Source organism: Pelecanus crispus, chromosome 2 (genome assembly GCF_030463565.1).
Source record: "Pelecanus crispus isolate bPelCri1 chromosome 2, bPelCri1.pri, whole genome shotgun sequence".
Lineage (NCBI taxonomy): Eukaryota > Metazoa > Chordata > Aves > Pelecaniformes > Pelecanidae > Pelecanus > Pelecanus crispus.
Window position 1 is genome coordinate 165,737,636 of NC_134644.1, and position 21,497 is coordinate 165,759,132.

At 46.1% G+C, this 21,497-nt stretch overlaps 1 protein-coding gene across 1 annotated transcript in view; it reads right to left on the reverse strand.

The window, feature by feature from the left end:
• ADCY8 (adenylate cyclase 8) overlaps positions 1-18,854 on the reverse strand; it is a 133,048-nt gene extending 114,194 nt beyond the window's left edge. The window contains 1 exon segment of the mRNA XM_075704730.1: positions 17,919-18,854. Coding sequence (XP_075560845.1) covers positions 17,919-18,854 — 936 coding nt within the window.
• Between the last annotated feature and the right edge of the window lie 2,643 nt (positions 18,855-21,497).

Consider the following 21,497-nt stretch of genomic DNA (forward strand, 5'->3'; position numbering starts at 1 on the left):
AAAACAGTGGCTTATTCCACTATAAAACAAGGATGGGATTAACATCAAACTCTGATATTTACCATGGGCCAAATTCTCCTTGCCTGACAATACAAACCATGCCTTTGTTTTCACTGCTTGTGTAAGCATGAGAAATAGAAACTAGACTGTTCACGGAATATTAAATAAATGATACAAGACAAGGCAACCGCTGTCTCCGATGTTGAATAATGAATCCTGCTGATACCAGTGAGAGCTGCTGGAGACTATTAAATCCTGATGGACATAAACTAACAAGAGAATCCCCCCAGATGTTTTACATCAGCATAGCTGTGTATAAGTTCATATAGGGTTTGATCCGGTGCACGGCCATGAATGCTGTCCACATTTTTGCAGTTCAGGTTGTTTAAAGGCACCCATTCAGGAGCAAGGTCAGTCTTAACCTGCTCACGTGGAAGCTCATTGGCTTCAAAGGGAAATTTGCTTGGGCAAAGAAGTGAGTATTTAGCTCATGTATCTACTATTTAGATCAATGTAGCAGCAGTCATGATACGTAAACGTTGCTCTTTTAGGAGCACTCAGCATATGACTGATTGAAATGAAATTGCATGTGGCCTTGGACATGCTGGGGTATGAATACCAAGGCTGACAATGCTGTGTTTCATGGCACAAAAAACACGCCAGAATTTAAGTCAAGAATTAGCTGACAAAGTGGATTTCTTACTGGAATTTCAGGCAGTGGAGAGAACATTACTTCTGAGCCTTAAAAAAGAAAACCAAAGACAATCAGTTTTAGAAACTAACCTGACCAATAGGTTGATATTTTTTGGAACCAGATAGTGCTGATATTTAAATCTGTGAATGGGCTCAAGGAGAAAGGACACAGTTAATGACAGGGTGAGATATTTTCTATTGTTTAATGCTTGATCCAAACCCTATTCCGTTTGATGGAGATATGCCTGCTGGCTCTGATGGCTTTTTAAGCAGTTTCCTCCAATGATCTTGGTTTATTAGCTATCAGAACACAAGTGAAATGAAGCATTTCAGATATCCTAGGGAATCGCTTATGTCTCCTTCTTGATAACAATTTGAACTGTTTTTTCCCTAGAAGGATGAAATCAGTTCTTAGAGTGTAATCTGCCACCCAGCTAGTCAGCATTGGCCAGATACACCCTTTCCAAGGTAAGTACAAAAGTTTCAAACTGTGAAAACATTAGAATTTCTGTTCTTAAAGGAGAATAAGACCCCAGCCAGGCCCCACTGTTCAAGTTCTTTTCTTTTTGTTCAGATAATGCAGTCCTGAAAGCAATTAAAACCATGTCTACAGACAGTACTACAAACATGCTAGTTGTCGATATTAACCTCACATCTGATAGCTGGCACTCTACAGTAACCACATATGTAACCTGTATTAAATTCTGGGTAAAAACAAGAACAATCTCAAACGACTTCTTCATGTTGCCCTCCTCATGAACATCCACATCCATATGTTAAAGTCAGATCAATTAATCATTATGTGAACATAAAACTAACATATCCTTGCAATAAACACACAATGTAGTTGTATCATAAATAAATTTTGTCATGTATTCTGGCATTCTTTCTTGCCTTCTGACATGTTCCTCTGTATTATTTCCATAAAGAGTTTATAAAAAAGAGAAAACCTCTAAGTCATGCCAACTATTTTTTTAAGGAGAAAAATATTAATGAAAAGGTAGAACCAGTCAGACTAAATACCTCACAAGATGATATTAAATAAATAAATAAATTTGGGAACAGGAGACAGGCAAGACAAATTTGGGTAACTTAAAAAGTTTTATGATGGGCTATTTAAAAAAAAAAATCTTTAATGAAAGCCAAAAAAGTATGTGCATCTGTACGTCTGTTTTAAAATTTGCGGTTCTTGGCAGATTCTAAAAAAAAACCCAAAACACTCACATTTTTTTCTCTTTCTCTAGTTAGTAACAAAGAGGTGCAACTACTGCATTTCTGAGCAGTTTCAGACTTTGTAGGTGTGCAAATGCCTTTCTAAGGCTGGTACAACTCTGGTGGTACCCAGAAGGGAAAATGTGGTTACCTAGAGATACTTAAGATTCAGAAAACACCTATAGCATGTGGGCAGCATACAGTAACTGTCAGCTCCCAGTTTCCACTGGGTTCAACTGGAAACTGAAATGGAACAGTTATTACCACTCAGAGTTGGAAAATCCCTCTTCTGGGAGATGGGGGCTCCTGCTGAACTCAGTATTCAATGAAAACTCTTTGCTGAATCACAAGGGCGGACACTGGTGAACTGCAGGACTTGCAATTGTTATAGATGGTAGCTCAGGAGCCAGCCCTGTCCAGGGCTTGCAGGAACACAGAAATACCATTGGATTTGGATGGGATCATCCAGACATTCTGGAAAAATGTTTCCTAATCCTTAAGCTGTCATTGTGCCTATCTTCACAATTATGACAACGATAAAAAAAGACCAGGATGACCTACCACTACCTGCCACCCTACTTTCACCAAGAAGAAGAAAGCTTATATTCCACATGTGTGTTTTATGCCATCACCTGGATGGATGATCTTAAAGGTCTTTTCCAACCTAAACAATTCTATGATTCTATGATCTACTCTGAACAGAAAACCAGCATGAATTTGCAAAGTATTCACCAATACAAAGAGATTCCTATATCCAGCAGGAGTAGAAATGGCTGTCTAAAAATCTGTCATTAAAGGTTTCTCTATAGCTGCTCTGAACTGCTGATGCTGATTTTGTAGTCTGGAAATAAAGTCATTTTGCTGAAAGACTGAATTGCCCTTCACAACATGAAAAATGTGATTAAAATATCCAGCAAGGTCAGAGTTTATTGCCCTTGAAGAGAACATTAGCCACCATGTTCCGAATTACAATTGTGTGTTGCTAAGGCCTTTTTCTTTACTGGAGAAGGAAGGGAACATTTTGTGTCTGTTCACAAGTAAAAGCCCAATTCTCTGCTTTCTGCTAGGGTGGGATGCACGGCCCTAGGAAAGGTACTATGCTACTCCAGTAACAGAAAGCAGCCTCAGATCTTTGGCACACATTGTGTGTGTTACACATGGAGAAACTTTGCAAGAGGCAAACTATCCCGTGAGGCTTCCCAGTGTATAGGGTGTCTATAGATGCACAGGAAGAGCCAGGAGTCTTCCACCTCTTAACAATGCTCCAGCTACTCAGCAAGCATGAACTAATCTCTGTGTTTATTTATGGCACTGTATGCCTATATTGTTTCCATTATTTTCGTGTGTACCATAAATCCAAGAATAGTTCTAAAGTCAGATGTAGTCCCAAAGATTTCAGAGACAATATCCATATCTTTTAATGTATACAGGTACTTATGTACTTTGCTTAGAGCAGGCAAAACCAGGAAAATTCTTATTCTTTGTAATTACGTGGCATATACACCAAAAGTGTATATAAAGAACAGAATCTACAGTAATGATGATCCTCTGAGTATATTTAGAAATATTTTTTATATTTATAAAAATAAAACAAATCAGACCAGGTTTATGACATAAGAGGAGGAAGACTGAAGGTCAATTAAAATGAGCTGATGATGACCTGAAAAATATTTTTCACTGTATAAAAATGGCCCCTCCTTATTCAGCGGATTCACCCTTGGCTGTTTCTTTGCCTTCAACAGGACTTTATTGACAATACAGTCCTTTCACCAGCTGTTAGCCTCTTGGAAGAGACAATTAGATTCTGTCATTTTCTTGCACCGTCAGCAATATTATTGGCTAATGGTTGATCCAACACATCCTTAGCAAACCACAGATATAAATACTTGAAGCTGCGGCATTTCAGGCTACATAAATGAAGCTAGTTCAGACTAATCCATCAGCCTCAGTGTAGCAATCATTTGAAATACAGAATGGTTTGCTTCTTTGGAAACTGGGGGTTGAGAACACTTTGCATCATAGCCAGAATTAGGAGCCAGTGTCATTTAATTATAGAAAGTAGGGCATGAGAGGACCTTGACAGGTCATTTAACCCATGCTCCAGGTCCTGGATATTATCTAAATCACTCCTAAAAATTATCTCTCTAAACTGCTTAATCAAACCTCAGGGTAAAGGCTCCCAAGCAAAATGAGGTTATTTAAGTTATTGTTATTGTTATTGTTATTAATTATTATTAGTTATTGTTATTAGGTTATTGTTACAAGGTTTTTCCTTCTATCTAGTGTAAGTATTCCTTATAATTACTTAAGCCCATCATCGCTTGATAGCTATGGATGAAACAAAGACCAATTAATTTCTTCCCCCTTCCATACTTGAAAGCTGTCACAGTCTTCCTTCAGCTTCCTTTTCTCTAGAATAATCCTTTTCCTACAGAAGTAGTGAAAATGAGCAGTATCCATTGCAACTGAAAACAGAATATTTAAAGATTATCAGTGCTTTGTTAGTTTCTGGCTTTTTAAAAGAAGGATACTGTCAGTTGCTCAAAATGTTGTCCTGTCATTGGTAGACTACTGCCTAAAGGTAAACCTGCCTCCAGCCGCCTTTGGCAGCTAAGACCACTAAGAAAGCCATAGTGAGACCACAGTTCACACTCAGGTTTATCAGTTATCTCCTAACACTTATGTAGCAATCTGACCATCTGAAACTGAATGGTTGGTACTGGTGGAAAAGCTCTTTTTGCTGGTGGAAAGAGGACATGTATTACTGATATTCTTCAAACTCTCCCACCTGTAATTATCGCACATATCACAAAGATCTAGTAGGTGGAGACAGAATTGTTCCCCAGAATAAGCACAAGGTGTGCATGTGCCTGCTGTTTGCTATAAGCTTGTGCTCTGGGACTGCCTGATGTCACCAGATGGGGATGGGGAAAGGAAGGATGCTGCTTTGAGCTGTGGACCATATGATGGTGATAAGCCCATAGAACAACGCTCATGAAGAAGTAACGTGCCAGGTCAGATGATGACTTGGTAGTGTTAGGTTTACAGTTGGACTTGATGATCTTAAGGGTCATTTCCAACTTAAATGATTCTATCATTGTATTATACAGGCCTGCAGTTAAGTCCCACAGTAGGACTTGAGGCTGGAATGGACTGAAGTGAGTGCAGAAGGCGTGGCATGTATATTAAACCAGGTTTCACACTGCAGTCACAGGAGCTGTGCTCTTCACTGTCTGTGTGTTTGCTTCAGGCTGGATTTAGAGATGTTGGTTCTGCCCTCCAGATCCTCAGCAGATCTTTGGATCGTCTACTTGACACAATACCTGTACTGCTATCACAGAATCACAAAATAATTGAGTTTGGAACGGACTTCTGGAGATCGTATAGTCAAACCTCCTTTCTCAAAGCAGGATAACCTAGAGCAAGTTGCCTGGGGTCTTGTCCAGTGAGATTTTGAATATTTTCAAGAATGAAGCCTCCACAACATCTCTGGGCAACCTGTTACAGTGTTCAATCACCTTTACAGTAAAAAAAGGTATTTTTATGTTTAAATGGAACTTACTGTGTTTCAGTTTGTGTCCATTGACTCTCATCCTGTCACTGGGCACCACTGAGAAGACTTTGGCTCTGTCTTCTTTAATACCCCCAGTAGTGTATTTACACATATTAATCAGATTACTGCCCCACAACCTCCCCACCCCAAACCTTCTCATCTCCAAGCTGAACAGCCCCAGCTCTCTCAGCCTTTCCTCACTTGTCAGATGGCCCTGAAGGGCCCTTCTCTGGACTCACTCCAGTATGTCCATGTCTCGCTCATACTGGGTAGCCCAGCACTGGGCACAGCACTCCAGATGTGTTTCACTAGGGCTGAGCAGAAAGGAAGGATCACCTTCCTCAACCCACTGGGAATGTTCTGCCTAATGCAGCCCAGGAGGCCATTGGCTTTCACATTGCTGGTTCATGGTTAATTTTATGTCCACCAGCACCCTCAGGGCCTTCTCTGCAGAGCTGCTTTCCAGCTGATCCGCTGCCAGTCTCTACTGGTGCATGGGGTTACTCCCCTCCTCCAGGTGCAGAACTTTGCATTTCCCTTCTGTTGAACTCCATGATGTTCCTATCAGCCCATTTTTCCAGCCCACTGAGGTCCTTCTGAATGGATCCAGTGTATCAGCCACTCCTCCCAGTTTTGTAAGACTGCTTAACTCTATTGAGTTTGGTGGAAGTTAGTGGGACTTAAGGAGTCCCACGCGATACTCTTATAATCACTTAAGTGATTTAAGGAGTCCATTAGCTTGTGGAGTGTTGAAAATCTCACTTGCTACCTCCCTGTACTTTTAAGTCCCTAGATCATATTGAAAAATGGGCTCTAGGCCAGATGACTATCCTGGGAATAATTGCTATTACTACCTATCTTTCCATGTTTTGTAGACCACAGGGTTCATACAAAGTCTGTGAGAATTTGCGTGTGCGTGTGTTTATGATTTGGATTTTTAATCCTTTCTTTATTTGTAAGATGCTCTATTTTTTTCTTTTTTTGTCTGAGATCCTTGAATTGTTATTATATGGTAAAGGCCACTAAGCTCTGACTAAGCACTTTGCAAGTTCTCTGTCAATCTGCAACTGCTGAACCCATATTGCTGTTAGCCAGAAGTTGACAGGTTTGATTTCCAGATTAGAGTTTGAGTTTTTAATGATAGTAATTAGAAAAAATGTTTCTTAATTAATGGTGTGTGTATTTTCCATTTTTAAATTGCACCTATAAACTCTCTTTAGATACACACAAACTTTAGGAACATAGTAAATATTATTTTGACTTGCAAATGTAATTACTGAACGTGAAAGCAAGCTACAAAGAAAAGAATAAAGCATAAAATTCCACAGCATTGCCTTTGCTGAGTATTTGTATCTATCTAATACAAATATATGTAAATCTATCAAGTGGTTTGAACCTTTAGAAATTTAAATATGGGTTATTATTAAATTTTATTAGATATAGTGGTTACTTTTGGATTTTAAATAATCAACTATGTCAAGTTTAATTACAGAAGCCTTGTGTTGCAGAAGAAAACCAGAAGTGAACTCAAATACTCTTCCTTCTTGTACATCATCAAAAGAGTTCTTTAATAAATGATACTTGGATAGACAATTTGTAAATCCAATAAGGGAGTTAGCATGTTCTGGTGCCATGGAAAGCAATCTGGCCAGCAAAAGCTCTTTTAGCTGCTTGAAGAGGAAAGAACAGCTACCTTAACAATCTTTGTACTAAGTTTCAAGGCCTCAGGCCATCAAACAGCTTAAACTCATACCCACCTTTAGGCATAGGAGTGCTTTTCTTGACTTTAAAATAATTAGCATAGTGTTAAGATGCACTCTGTTACACTCCTTCTCCAACGCCACATTCCCTCTGAGAGTCCTCTTTAAAGCTTTAAAATGTTACTGTGTTGATTGTTGACGGGATTTGGAGGAACTGAATGCTTACATTAGATATTCTACTATGGAGAAACAGCAAAGAAGAGTGGCTGTCATCAGCTAATGTACATAACTATCCCTTAAGAATAAGTAGACACAAGTACATTTTTCCAGGAAAGAAAGTGGTAAGTCATTGGAAAAATCATTTCTAAGCATGAAGAGCTATTAAGATTATAAGAAAGTTATTGGAGCCCCTATCATCCTGTACCATCACATAGAAAATGGGAACACTTCATGTGTTCTACCATTTCTTGTAGCCTCTCAGGTGGCTAATGAAACACAGCAGACAAAAGCAATTACATTAGCACAAATGAAATACATATAATAAATTCTTCTTTGCTTCCCATTATTGTCAACAAGCTGCTATTACTCTAGGGATTGGGGAGAACATGGAAACTATAATAGCATCTGTCAGACTGGCATTTAGCTACATCCTGGAAATGTAAAAAAAAATTTTACTGTAATGTCCTTGGGCAAAATTAATATGATTTAAGTTTTGCCTAAGTCTCAAAGAACAATTTTCACTAGCTACTCTCAAGGACCTTCAGATCTTGGAGGAATCTACTACAAATCTCTCCATCCATTTTGGGATATATTTCTCCCTTAATGTTTCAAGTATAGGCTACTATATGCACTTAGCACCTTGATCAGGCAAACAAAGTATACCCCTCCCACTCAGCTTCATTGCAATTCAGAGGAGGGCAGGCAGGCAGGGAGGCTGCATCCCTGCAGTGCACAAAACAGCATCGAGGAATGTCTTTGGAATGCAATCATCTATGCTGCTAAACTGCCAGAACAGTCGCAGGCACTGTTCTGGCCTTGGTCAACCAACCCTCCCTCTGCAATTCCCACGTGTAGTTCAGCAGTCATCATAGACCTGCTTTTCCCACCTCACAGGCTGGACGCAGGCACCCTGTTTGGGAGGAGTTAATATAGCTACAGCCTTTGGGGAGAGGGATGGACTCAATCCTGAAATGTGTCCTAACTTTGCTTAACTCTTTGGGCAGCACAGAGCTCAACCTGAGACCTACAATCTTCAGACAATTTCACTCAGTGCCCAGGAAGGAGGGAATTTCTTCTTGCTCAAGAACTTACATTTGCACAAAGAACAGGACTTGATTTCTGGTTTTCCCTCAGTTCTAGGAGGCAGTTTGAATCTATGGATCCCAATCCTAGGAAAGAGACCTATTAAGGTAACAAATGAATCGAGGTGTGAATCTTCTCCATTCCTCTCGTTGAAACTGGTCCACCATGTGGATTTGAAATCAAGAAGCATGGGGTCACAATGAGGCCAGCTGAGGAGGTGGCTGGCTCTGTAGCCCAGTGCTGCAAGCACAGCCTTGTATAAACTGCATGGCTTCTACTTTAAAGTCCTCTCAGCACAGATGGACTAATGTAAAAGGATCTTGAAGTCACTGATGATCGAGCTGAAGTAGAACAGAACAGAACAGAACAGAACAGAATAGAATGGAATGGAATGGAATGGAATGGAATGGAATGGAATGGAATGGAATGGAATAGAATATTTCAGTTGGAAGGGATCTACAATGATCATTGAGTCCAACTGTCTGACCACTTCAGGGCTGACCAAAAGCTAAAGCATGTTATTAAGGGCATTGTCCAAATGCTTCTTAAGCACTGATAGGATTGGGGCATCAAACAGCTCTCCAGGAAGCCTGTTCCAGTGTTTGACCACCCTCTCGGTAAAGAAATGCTTCCTAATGGCAGGTCTGAACCTCCCCTCATGCAGCTTTGAACCACTCCCATGCATCCTATCACTGGATACCAGGGAGAAGAGATCAGCACCTCCCTCTCCACTTCCTCTCCTCAGGAAGTTATAGAGAGCAATGAGGTTGCCCCACAGCCCCCTTTGCCTCCTAGACAAACCCAGGGTCCTTAGCCACTAGTCATAGGACATGCCTTCCAGCCCTTAAGAGAATTATGTGGAACATGGTCTTTTAAAAAAGAGTAAAGTTATTTGCAAACATTCCCACTACATTCAATGTATTCACTATTTAACAAAAAAATGTGCGTGGCTGACAGAAGTCAATACAGAATTCCTCTTTTTATGCATCATGGAAGGTGATGGGCATGTTTTGCACAAAAAATCTCAAAGAAATTGAATGTGTTAGTCACATATTACAGCAACTGAGAAAGGCAAATTTTCAAATCAAATGAAGCACAGAAACATAAAGTGATGTGTGGGGGTCAGCACAGGCCAATGATAATTTTAGTGATGAAATTGGAATGATCCTCATTCCCAGCCCCTAGCTGAAATCTGTGGTGAATATAACTTCTTCCTCTAAAAGAATATGCATATCTGGCACATTAAATTAGATCCATACTGAGCATGTGTGGGATGATTTCTATGTCAATTATAACCCTATCTAGTATGCTTATGAAGATTATTAATACTAATAAGCATTAGAGGTACATTCACATATGACAGAGAATCATAGTATAAAAGGATGTGTATAACTAGATCTTGTACAGTTATTTGAATAACTGCCATGAGATCTAAGTAATTTCTTTACCTAAGATCCTTACTCCAGAGTTATAAAACACTTGGAACACAATATATTGTGTTGTTCTTCTGTACTGATTGATTTTCCTGTTTATTATTATTATTATTTCTTATTTGCATTGTGATGATACCCCTGGATTGACGGACAAGGCTCCTACTGTGGTAGACCTAAAGCAAGCAGCACAGAATAGATAGCTCCATCCCTGAGTAGCTCCCAGGTAAAAAAAAGCAGCAGAGTTTGGACAAAGGAGAAACAATAAAGTGCCTGGAGATCAGATCTCTCCAAAGAAACAAACTGATTTTCCTAATTAGGATTCTGACACTGTTGAACACTTCCATTGATTTCAGTAAAGAGGGATTTCTGCATTTTATTTTTAAGGGACTGTTCTGTTAAAACAAAGGACAGTGAAGATATAGAAAAATCCAGAACTCTGAAGTGATGATTAAATCAAAATTGAAAAAGAAAATTGAGTAGGTAAAAGAATCAAGTCATTAAACTCATTCAAAAAGTCTTTCATTTATACCGTGGGCAACTGTTCTCTAGATTAAAACTAAGAGCATCATATAAAATTATAAAATCAACATCAGACTGTTTGGGAGAAGTACAATTGGGGCGGTGAAAAAAAAAATTTGGCTTGGGTTAGTTTTGCTTTATTTTTTACACTGACATGCTTCAGCTGTTTCTCAGACTGCAGCAATGGTTAATTAATGAACTCAGCAGCTTTCCTCTCTTCTCTAGGGCTAACTGCATGAAACCTTGCAGCAGAAGAAGCTGGCAAATGAAATAGTGGCACTTCTTAAAGTAGTTGCTAATAAACACAGCTTGCGTGATGAAATATTACTCTGTCAGCCAATGGCTGCCTGGCTTTGCAGTTCACCCCGTGTACGTTTCCTGATATTTTTTGTTCTAGATTAGGCAGCACCACACTCATATCTCTGTCTGCAGACCTGGGTGTTTGGAGAGATAAGAGTGACAGAGCTCACTCCAAGAGATTCCTGGAGGAGCTGGATGTCCACGTTTGTGTTCTCTTTCAGAAGAAATGCAGATTCATAGCAACGCTTTCCCTAAGGAGGGTCCTGAGAAGTGATCTTCTTGGTTCACCTAAAAATCCTAATGTCTGTGGGATTCTTTATATTACACTCTGTGGGCTTTAAATAAGGTCCCTAAATCAAGCTGTTTGGAATCTCTGAGTCAGTCAGGCCCTAATAAGATCCCTTAGTAAGATCCCTTAGTAAGATCCTTAGTTCCAAGAAATGCTAAGTAGTCAGTACCTTTTGTGCTTGATCCTTTTTGACCAGCCAGGTCTTTTTTATCTCTGGCTTGAATGTGTGAGGCTGGTACCAAAATGTTCAAGATTCACTGCACCACTAACTTAGCGATTTGCATTCATGTCCCTCCTTGGGACAGATTGCAACTCCACCGTCCTTTCTGCTCTGGGGATGGGCACAAGCTGCACTGCACCAAGAACAGAGTGAGGGAAACAGAGTTTGTCTCTGAAGGAAGGGATAGATTAAAAAAAAAAAAAAAAGGCTCAGAAGCCACAAAGCAAGGTCCCTGTGCACCTCACGTGCAGACACATGACTACTAGATTTTAAGCCAGAAGCCTATGCTGAATGCCATCATGCTCCTACAGGTCGTTACACAACATGCACAAAGAATCTAATGTCTCAGATTGAATATAAAATAGCCAGCGTGATGACTGGGAGGAGAGCTATCTAGGAGGGAACTATGAAAGACAGGAAGTATGTCTTAAACCTCATTTTTTTAGAGATTCACTGTGAAGATTTTTCCCTATTTTGGGGCTTCTCAGCCCCAAGCCCCCTTCCTCTCCACCCCAGAGGGCACTGCCTATATCTTTTTGTTCAAACACTGAACAGGGCCTATTATTGTCTTTTAAAATAGCTATATATCTTCAGTATAGCAGCTTAATGACTGGAGGCTCACCCTGCATTCAGTATCTCCTGCTTCCCTAGGAAATGCCCTCCCTGTAGGCTGTATTTGCTTTTGAGGAGCTGGAGGGGCAGCACATAAGGAGGGAAAGACATTCTCTGGAGAAGCTGCATCACTCTGAAAAAAGATTCATCAGGTCAGAGAGAAGGGACCAGACCATACAGTCTGCTGGTTGGGACATGTGCTTGAGGGAATGATTTAATAGCCTTACATAAAACACTAAAATGTTCAGCAAGGACACTACCAGAGATGAATTCCTTAATCAGTTGGTTACAGAGTCAGGATTGTTCATTTTTTTCTTTTTTGGGCCCACTGGGTCTTAACCTTTTATCTTCCCAGAAGAACAGCTGTGCTACGAATGAGAGAAGGTTTGCTTTGGAAGCTGTCTGCAGAGGTAAGACAGGTGGATTTCATTCCCCTCTGGGGGAAAAGGGATTTAAACCTTGATCTGCTACATCCCAGGAACACCTTCCTCACCACATTTGTTATACGGAGGAAGAGTGCAATCCCCTTCTCATCTGCCTTTGACATCAGGCAGGCATTTCATGCGTAGTACAACCCCAAAATGTGTTCCCACTAGAACAGTGTTTGGATGCCGGCTAAGCCGAACGGTAGCGTTAACATCGAGTCATTGAGGCACTTCACGGGGTGCTCAGAAACAGAAGTGCAGTTAAGTGTAAGAAGACTGCGCTTAAAGAAATGTGATGTTAACAAGGTGCCTGCAGGGATGGGGTGCTAGGCAGCAGCCGAGTAAGGGGTTTGGGGTTTGAAGTTTCCATCAGCCTAAGCATTCTTTAAAAGCTTAATTCCTTTCTGTTTACTAAAATTCACCTTTTACATGAAACACTCTAGTTTTTGTTGTGCTTAGCCAGATATTCTGGAAATAAGGAAAATGGAGGAAGGAGTCCTTCCACTCTGCACCTTCTCTGCCCTCTGGAAAGAGAGCATCCATTAAACAGTTCTAGTTTTGCCGCCTTCCATTTCCTGTTCAGATCACATCATTGACAGGGTTGAGAACTGCAGTAAGAGGATGGACTGGAGATGTTGATCCCCTTCAGTCTTCTGTACAGGCTAATAAGGATCATTCCAGCATGATCTGTTGTTAACTGTCAGCTGTAAGTGCGCTGCTCTGGGTGTGTGATTATTTTGCATTAGATGCTGCTATTTTAGAGCATGTGCCTGTTTCTAGGCCATGGGAAACAACAAGAAAGCAATAAACAAAACCTTAAAAACAACCCAGATGTGTCCTGTCAGCAGAAAAAAATGTCACATCAAATCTAGCAAAGTAACTTCCACTGAGAACAAGAGTACTAACTGTTGTAGGCTGAAACTCACTGATAAAAGCAGGTTTCATTCATGTTTCTGCCTGAGTTCCTCCATTTTGGAGGAACTCTCTGAAGGCAATTAATCATCAGATTGTAAATATAACTAATGCATTTGCCCTATTTAGCACAACAATAAGGCAGCTGCTTCAGAGAAAAGTGTATCCAATTCTAATCTAATTATGCTGTGACCCACTGATACTGGTCAGGTGATATTACAGGATATAAAAGGAAACCAGATCATAATCCAGTCTAAAATCACACAATCAGGTTATAAGTCACCCACAACGGACTACGGTAGAAAAACGAATAGTAAATAACGCTATAAAATCAACCATGGGCATAAACATGGAGTGTTTGGATTCTGATTCTCAAATGGTAGCCAACTTTGAAATATCTTTATACCTTACAGATTTAACAGATACTCCACAAGCATTTGGCAGAAATTTTGAAGACATGAGTGTATTTCATACATACTCATATACTGATATCTGAGATCAGATTTTGGAAAAACATGTAGCTGAAATATGCACATAAAAGCTGTCAGTTGCCATTGTATAATTATACAGATTTATCTCTATAGAACTCCTTGTGACTTCATGAATTCTGCCCTTTCCTCTATTAAAAACCCTGAGAGAGGTTTGGGGAAAAAAACAAGCAGGCAAAAATTGCTATATTAATTCACAGAGCTGCCTAGACTTGGAAAGACAGATGCTAACAGAGGGAAAAGAATTAGTTTCCCCAGTCTTGGTACTACCCACTTCAAGGTTATTTCTAAATGTATTTTTAAAGTTTTATTCGATATGTGTAATTTAGGACTCAATCCTTCAAGATATCCCTTATGCAGGTGACTTACAAGAGCAGGCTTATTGACTCTTGTGGAATTTACTCACGTGAGTGAAGAGTGCACAGGCAGAGGATTAAAATCCAGAGCATATTTGTAGCTTATATAATTCCAAGCCTGTCAAAATTCATATCTATATTATCATCTGCCTATGTTACATAACACTAAGGAGCTCTGAGTTGTTTGTTCTTCCCCATATGCCTGAAACATATATATGGTCTTAGAAATTTTGGATTATATACTACATTATCACCAAGAAAAAAGTAAGAATGAATGCAATACAAATTAAACTTTCATTTTGGGGAATGTCAGAGGCAAACACCACCCCCAGCACAGTATCTGACCAAGCACACAAATCAATGCACTTTACTTGTTTACCAGTAAGATCTTACATTTCTCATTTGTTTCCTGACAGAATCTTTAGTCGAGTCAGTGCCAGTGTTGCCTTTACCTAAATCATGGTATCAGGCCCTTTTTTCATTCCTCTTCCCTCATTGAGCAGCAGCAAATTGCTCAGCATTTCAGGCTGGGGTCAGCTGGGTTTCAGGGTGGTCATATCTCCCCAGAAGCACAGAGCACCTGGCGGGATCAAAACTAGCGAGCCTATGTTTGTTTTGTTGTGTTTGGATTTTTTAAATGAAAACTAATTTCAAGGCAGTCTTTCTCCTTCACCTTTACCTAGGATGCTGCTTCAAATTAATTTTGAGATGCAAGGAAAGAAAAATCAGATGTTCTCTTAAGCGCAACTGCAAGAAAAAATGGTGAACAGTGAGAATTATTTGTATTCATGATAATGCATACTTTGTTAACTTCAACAAATAGCTGAATCAGGCAGTAGTACTGCCTGCTTGTGTTCAGCATTACTAATGATTTGAACTGCTTGTGAACACATTTATCAATGAAAACTAAGATTAATTAAAAGATTAAGGGAAAACAGATCACAGCACTTGATTTTCCTCTTGTATAAACTGTTGCAACTTTACAAGTTTAGGTAGACTTATAACTGATTTACACCCGTGTGACTGAGAAAACGATCAGAACCACTGTGCCCGTGGATACTATTGGGTACAGTAATAAACTGACTCCAGGGTTGACAATTCTTTCTGCTCAGAATTGAATTCAGTATTTCCTCTGCATGAAATCCTGTTCTCATAAAAATCATAAAAACCCATTATCTGTACCACGATCAGAGTTTTACCCTCTGCTTTTTCTTTCATTATATACTTTAATTCCTGGGTTTGGTCCAGTGTAAGCAGCTGTCTGTAACCTGAGGCATAGCAAGATGGTCAGAGGTATTGCTAGGTAATCAAATAGTTCATTTAGTCTTGAAAGGCTTCTCTGAAGGGAAGATGCGGTATTTTACCTGGGAAAATAAGCCCTGTGATAAAAGGGAGTGCTTTGCCTGCAAGATCAGGATATCCGTGTTGTCCCAAAGATTTGCTATGTAACCTCGATGACAGTCATCTAAATTCCCTGTGTTCACCTGTGCAGTAATAGTCATATACCCTCCATCAGCCGTAGAAGCCCTCATTACCCTCCATCAGCCGTAAAAGCCTTCATTCCCAAACACCTGAAAGCGCCCTGCAGTTCTCTGGGAAAAGTGGGGAAAAAAAAAGAAAAAAAAAAGGGTGCCCCACTACAAAGTGGCGAATGGGGCCGCGCCAGCCCTGGGCGCCAGGTCGGGCTCCCCACAGCCCCCGGCCGGCGGGCGCGGAGGGTGCGCAGCGCAGCGCAGCGCAGCGCAGCGCCGTGCGCGGGCGCGGAGCGGGGGGGGGCGCGCAGGCTGCCGGCGGGGCCGCTGGAGGGAGCCCCCGGGCCGCGCAGCGCCGCGCAGCGCCGCGGCCGCTTCAGCACCGCGCCGGCGGACAGCGCCCGGGCGGACGCGCTCCGCGCCCCGCGCAGCCGGCGGCAGGCGGGCAGCGCTGCCGGGGGGCTCGCCGCGGCCCTGCGGGAGGGAGCGGGTCCCCGGCCCCCGGCCGCGTCCCCCTCCGTCGGGGGGGGGGGGCGGGGGGAGCAAACCCCGCGGCGGGGAAGGATCCGGCCCCTCCCGCAGGGGTGGGAGGCGAAGGGCCGCGGCGGCGCAGCGCTGGGCGACGCTACGCGGGCTCTGGGAAGGCGGGAGCCGGCGTGAATCGACACCGACGTGTGGCAAGCTGTGCGGATCCTGCTAAGGAGATTTATGCATGCAGTTCGTGAAGGCAATCACCTGGCTGGCGCGCTCTCATCGCACACCGCTCAAAGGCGGTTCATTCACACGACCGGCAAGGCACCGGTCTGCAAAATGAAGATATTAGTATCTCTCCTGAGAAATGGCTTTGTCAGGAATGTCTGGGGGAGATGCATGTGGACCGGCTGAACAGCTGCGATACCTGAGCATAATGAGATGGCAGCGCGTTACTCGTAGCTCCAGGATAGGATATGGAAGTAAATTAAGAAATCAGCATAACTCACACAGCTTTTGACCCAGCACTAGTAGCACCAGCAGTGCATGGGAGTGGGACGCCGCGCGCGGCTGCAGTTCATTCGTCGGCATGTTACCAAGAGCTGGGGAGCTCTAATCGCAGTCTAATCGTCTCACACCCATAGGGCTCAGCCAGGCACAACACACTTGGTCAGCTTTTCCCGAAACAGGGTGAGCCTGGCCTCTGGGAAGTGAGGTCGGGCAGCCCATAGCTAACAAGTGTGTGGAGGAAGGGGATGCACTGGGGTGGGCAGGGGTTTCAGGAGGGCCAGGGTCTGAGGGAGGTAAATGTGTCCCAAGGACCATCATCATCAAAACTTCCAGGTGCAAGATCAGCCACTTGCCAGCTGCACATCCCAGCACTCATGTAAACAAGACGACACCACCAACACATTCCTCTGCACCCTCCCTCCTTTGGGGATTTTCTGCCAGTACCTCCACCCGCTTCTCCCTGACTCCCTGGAGCTAGCCAAATGGAGATGATAATATGCTGTGAACACTGGTAGCACAGAGTGGTGACAGTCTGGGTGGGGGGGGAAGGGTGCAGCAAGAATCTCCAGGATTAAGTTGCCCTAGAAAGGCAGTGTTTTCTTGCCTTGCAGGGACGTTGGGAGTTTGGGGCATTCTCACTTTCATGTAGAAGAAGCCAGGTGAGTGTGAAGTCTGGTTAATCCTGGTTTTAACTCCGCAGACCCATATCATGCCCAGTGCCTCTCAGAGGTTTGCACTGCACCACCACTCCCCCATGCAACCAGTCCTTTGTCCTAGACATCACTTGCAAGGATGCAGCACAACAATGTTTGCCCCATGACCACCAGCAAAAACAGCTTCTTGGTGCCCTCCAAAGACAGCCTAGGATCTCACACCAAGAGGACCTTTCCCCTGATTTCACTGGTGCACTGCTTTGCTCTCCCGGCAAAAGAGCAGCATGCTTTGCTCCTGTTTTCCCGTAGCCCAGATCAAGCTGCGCTGCACATATGAAACTACCAGTCCTGCCAGCAGATCCAGCGTTAAAAGGCATGAGCAAGTAAAATGAGAGATGAGCAGTGGGAGAGTTTGGCCAAGACAGAGTCATCTCATGCCACGGACTGCTGCTGGAAGTAAGGGAGGGGAATGTTAGATGACCCATCCTCCCCACTTGCCCCAGGAGCTCCTCTCCCCAAAGCTATTTCGAGGGACAGCAGTGTAGTGAATGTACGAGGAGAGGGGACAGAGTGGTTAGGAAGTGTCCCCATCCCCAGCTTGAGGTGAAACCTTGGATAGGCAGTGGGGGAGCAAGGAGAGGGAGAGGAGAAGGTTGAATTTTGCCTATGGTCTCCCCTCCAGGCAATGAACCTCTGAGCACCTGACTAAAAGGGAGAGGATCTCTTGGCACACCCCACATCTCTCACCCAGAGTGATGGGGAAAGAGGAAGGTTCCCACCCTTTCCTCACCACGGTACCTGGTTGAGGGAAGTCACGGCCAACCTGGGGATAACCAGCTGCATGACGAGCTGCAGGACAGAGGTGACCAGCCCAGCCAGGATGGCCCAGGTGAGTGGCAGCGGGAGCATGCTGTAGGTTGCAAACAGTGTGAAGAGCACATAGCCAATGCCGTCCCCAAGGAGGCCACAGCCCAGGCCAGCCGCCAGGATCTGCGTGGCCATGGCCACCCAAGTGACCACGCCACTGTACTGCAGGTAGGTGTACGAGGTCGTGTCCTTCCTGACCACCACTAAGGCACAGATCACCACCTCGATGCCAGTGAAGAAGCCCAAGAGGATGCCCTTAATGGGGTCCATGGGAGCAGAGGCCAGGGTCAAGTGGAGAAACAGCAGGGTCAGCTTGGTCAGCACGTCCAGGATGTTCATGACCACCTCGGATTTGCGCCGCTGGCCCAAGAAGTAGCGCTGGTAAAGGCGCTCCAAGTCCCGAGACTTGAAGGAGTTGCGGAGAGTGGGGAAGATCACCCCGCGATAGGTATAGCCCCAGTTGAGGAAGAAGTCGGAGTTGCTGGGGGCACAGTCCAGGGGCAGAAAGCCCAGGTCCCCGCTGCTGCTCGTGCGCTCCGGGAAGACTTTGGTGCCTCCGTTGTTGTGGCGCTCGCCGCCCAAACTCCGGCCGGCCGACTGCCGCCGGAGGTGGTGGTGGTGGTGGTGGTGGTGCGGGTGAGGGTGGTGGTTGGGGCAGCAGGTCTCCTCGGAGCTGAAGCCCTTGCCCCCACCGCTGCTGCTGCCGCCGCTGCTGCTGCTGTGCTCCTGGATGAAGCGCTGCTCGGTGATGTGGCGCACGGCCGTCTGCCACAGCAGGCGCTGGGGTCTGCCGCTGCCGGGGGGGGTCCTGTTGATGGTGTAAAGTTCATCGCTGTCGCTCAGGCACCGCACCTCCGAGAGCTCCATGGCGGTGACTGGCGGGGGGCAGAGCACCGGCGGGGGCGGGGGGGGAGGACCGTCTTTGGGGAGGGGAGCAGAGGGAGGGATGGAGCCGCGGGAGAGGAGGGAGGGGATGGAGAAGGGCGGGTGGCGGCGGCGGCGGGGTGGCGGCGGGGGGATCACATTTATAGGCAGGTCCCCGTGTCCGGCGGTGTGGCTGGCGGCGGGGCTGGTTCGCCGCTGGGGTCCGCTCAGCGCAGGCGGCCCTCGCCCCGCGCCCGCTCCCGCGGAGCTCCGCGGAGCCGCATCCCGCGGAGCCCGGCTGCGGCGCAGCCCCGGCGCCCCGGCGGGCTGGGTGCGCGCCCTCCTGGGGGCGGTGAGCAGGGAGGGAGCCGAGCCGCGGGTCCGGAGAGGAGGAGCGGGGAGCGGAGCATCTACGGGCGCAGCCCCGCTGCCCGGCGGGCGATCCTGGGCCCCATCCGGAGGCCGGAGGCGCGGAGGGGTGCGGGGGGCCGCCTTGCAGAGAGCCGTTCACAGCGGGCAGCTCCTCTCTCCGGGGATGCCGGGGCTCCGCTCCGAGGTCTGGTGCCCGGGAGCTGCTGTAATCCCCGCGGCTGCGGTCAGCGGGAGCCCTGCGAGCTCGGGCGGGAGGGGAGAGGCGGCCGGATCGCGGGCATCCTCGGTCACGGCGCCGGAGCCGCCGGCCGGGGGCTGCCCGCCCGCATCCCGCCGGCGGCGGGGCATGCCCTGCCGGCCGCGCCGCCCTGGCTCACGGGGCGCCTCTGCCCGGGGCGGGCTCGGGGCTGCCATCCATCGCAGACGCTCGGCTTGCTTGGTAACGAGAAAAAAAAGGAGGGAAAGAAAGAAAGGAGGGAGGGGAAAAAAAAAAAAAAAAGATCCCACCAAAACCCAAGCCTAAAAAAAAGCGCAAGAGCGGGGAGCGAAAATCCCGCCCCAAACTCAGAGCTCTGGGAAGACCGCTGGGAGCATCCCAACTTCTCCGCGGGTCGGGGCAGGGAGGGCTCCGGCTCTGGGGCTTCCCCGGCAGCAGGGAGGAGGAGAAGGAGGAAGGGGCGAGGGGCAGCGCGGCGGCTGCGGGGCGCCGGCAGCCGCTGCTGCCCCGGGAGCGGCGGGGAGCGGCACGGCGGAGCCGCCGCCAGCCGCCGCCGCCGCCGCCGGAGTGGTGCTGCGGGCGGGCGGCCCGGGAGGAGGCAGAGCCCGGCGCGGTCAGCTGATGCCCACGACGTCGCGGGGCTGCCCGCACCCCCCCTGCCCGGTTAAAGCAGCCGCAGCCGCGGCGGCGGGAGGGGGAGAGCGGGCGGGGGCTCGGCGGAGGGCTCGGGGCAGGTTCCCTGCTCCCAAGAGGCTTCCTCGGCGTGTCACTTCGGTTTCTCCAACTGCGCTTCTATAGGTGCCGCGGACTGTCCCTCAGTGCCTAGCAGATTCCTGCACCCGTTGGGCTAAGCGAGAGCTGACGCTCAAGTCGGGCATCCCTCTGCCCAGGCACAAGGGAGAGCCGCCTCAGGCCTTCCCGGGAGTCAGCCTCTGGCCTTCCCGGGAGTCAGCTTCTGGCCTTCCCGGGAGTCAGCCTCTGGCCCGGGGCGGGGGAGCCGCGGGATCCACGCCACCTCTGCCTGGGTGAGCTCAGACCCTCTGAGAAAGGCGCTGTCGCCGCCAGGACGGTGGCTCTAACCACCCTGTGTTAAGTGAGTGTGTTTGCATGTTTGATGGCTCCTATCCTGTCAGCGTTTACATTAAAGCCGCTGGATAAAGAACAGAAAGTGTCCCGTGCACAGGGACTGGAGTTAGAGCCGCTCCTCACTCCCCTGTGTTGGCAGATGAAATTGTCCCTGCTCCTCTGCTTGTGCGCTCTGTGCCAGCAAACCTGGATGCTTTGTGCACGGTGGCACGGCCTGGAGAAAAGGGGTAGGAGGCAGCCGTCTTTACCTCTCCCATCCCTCCTCTACCCAGAATAAACCCTGTTAAAGTGGCTGAACCCTGTCCTGTGGGAAAGGCAGTTTTGGAGCTGAAACCCTGATGCCAGAAGCAGCTGAAACAGAAATAGTCTACACATTAGGCTATAGCAAATTAAGGGAGAGGTGTTTTCTTTGTGTTTCAAAAGACAAGAGTGATGCCTGCTGAATTGTTTGAGATAAATGTGCAGCTGCCTTCTGTCAGCAGTGAGGATGCGCACAGGCAGAGGCACTGCCTGGAAGGGAGCCGTGCTGCCCCGCTCGGAGCTCTGGCTTCCGCTGGGAGTCCAGGTGCTTGAACAAGGTATGTGATGCTTGGCTTTCAGTGGGCCTGAGCTTCCATGAACACCCCTCCGACTACCATTATTTAATTCACCTTTTATTATTATTGTAAGGAAGGCATGGAGATTTAGGAAGGATTTCACTGATTGTTTCTGTATTTGCACTACAATGGATCTGGGGACTCCAGCCAAGTCTGTGTCCCATGTGTGAGGCAGGTTTTGTACAGATATAAGCAGAGGAAATTCTTGTTCTCGAAAGCCCAGATAAGGAATGAGTGGTGCTTTTGTGAACAGGGATGGGTCTTTCCTGTGGTTCAGCATGACCATGCTAAGCTGGAAAGGGTTAATACTAGTTTCACAATAATAAGAGAGACACACATCCTTACTCCTAGATAAATCCCATGGAAATTGCAGCA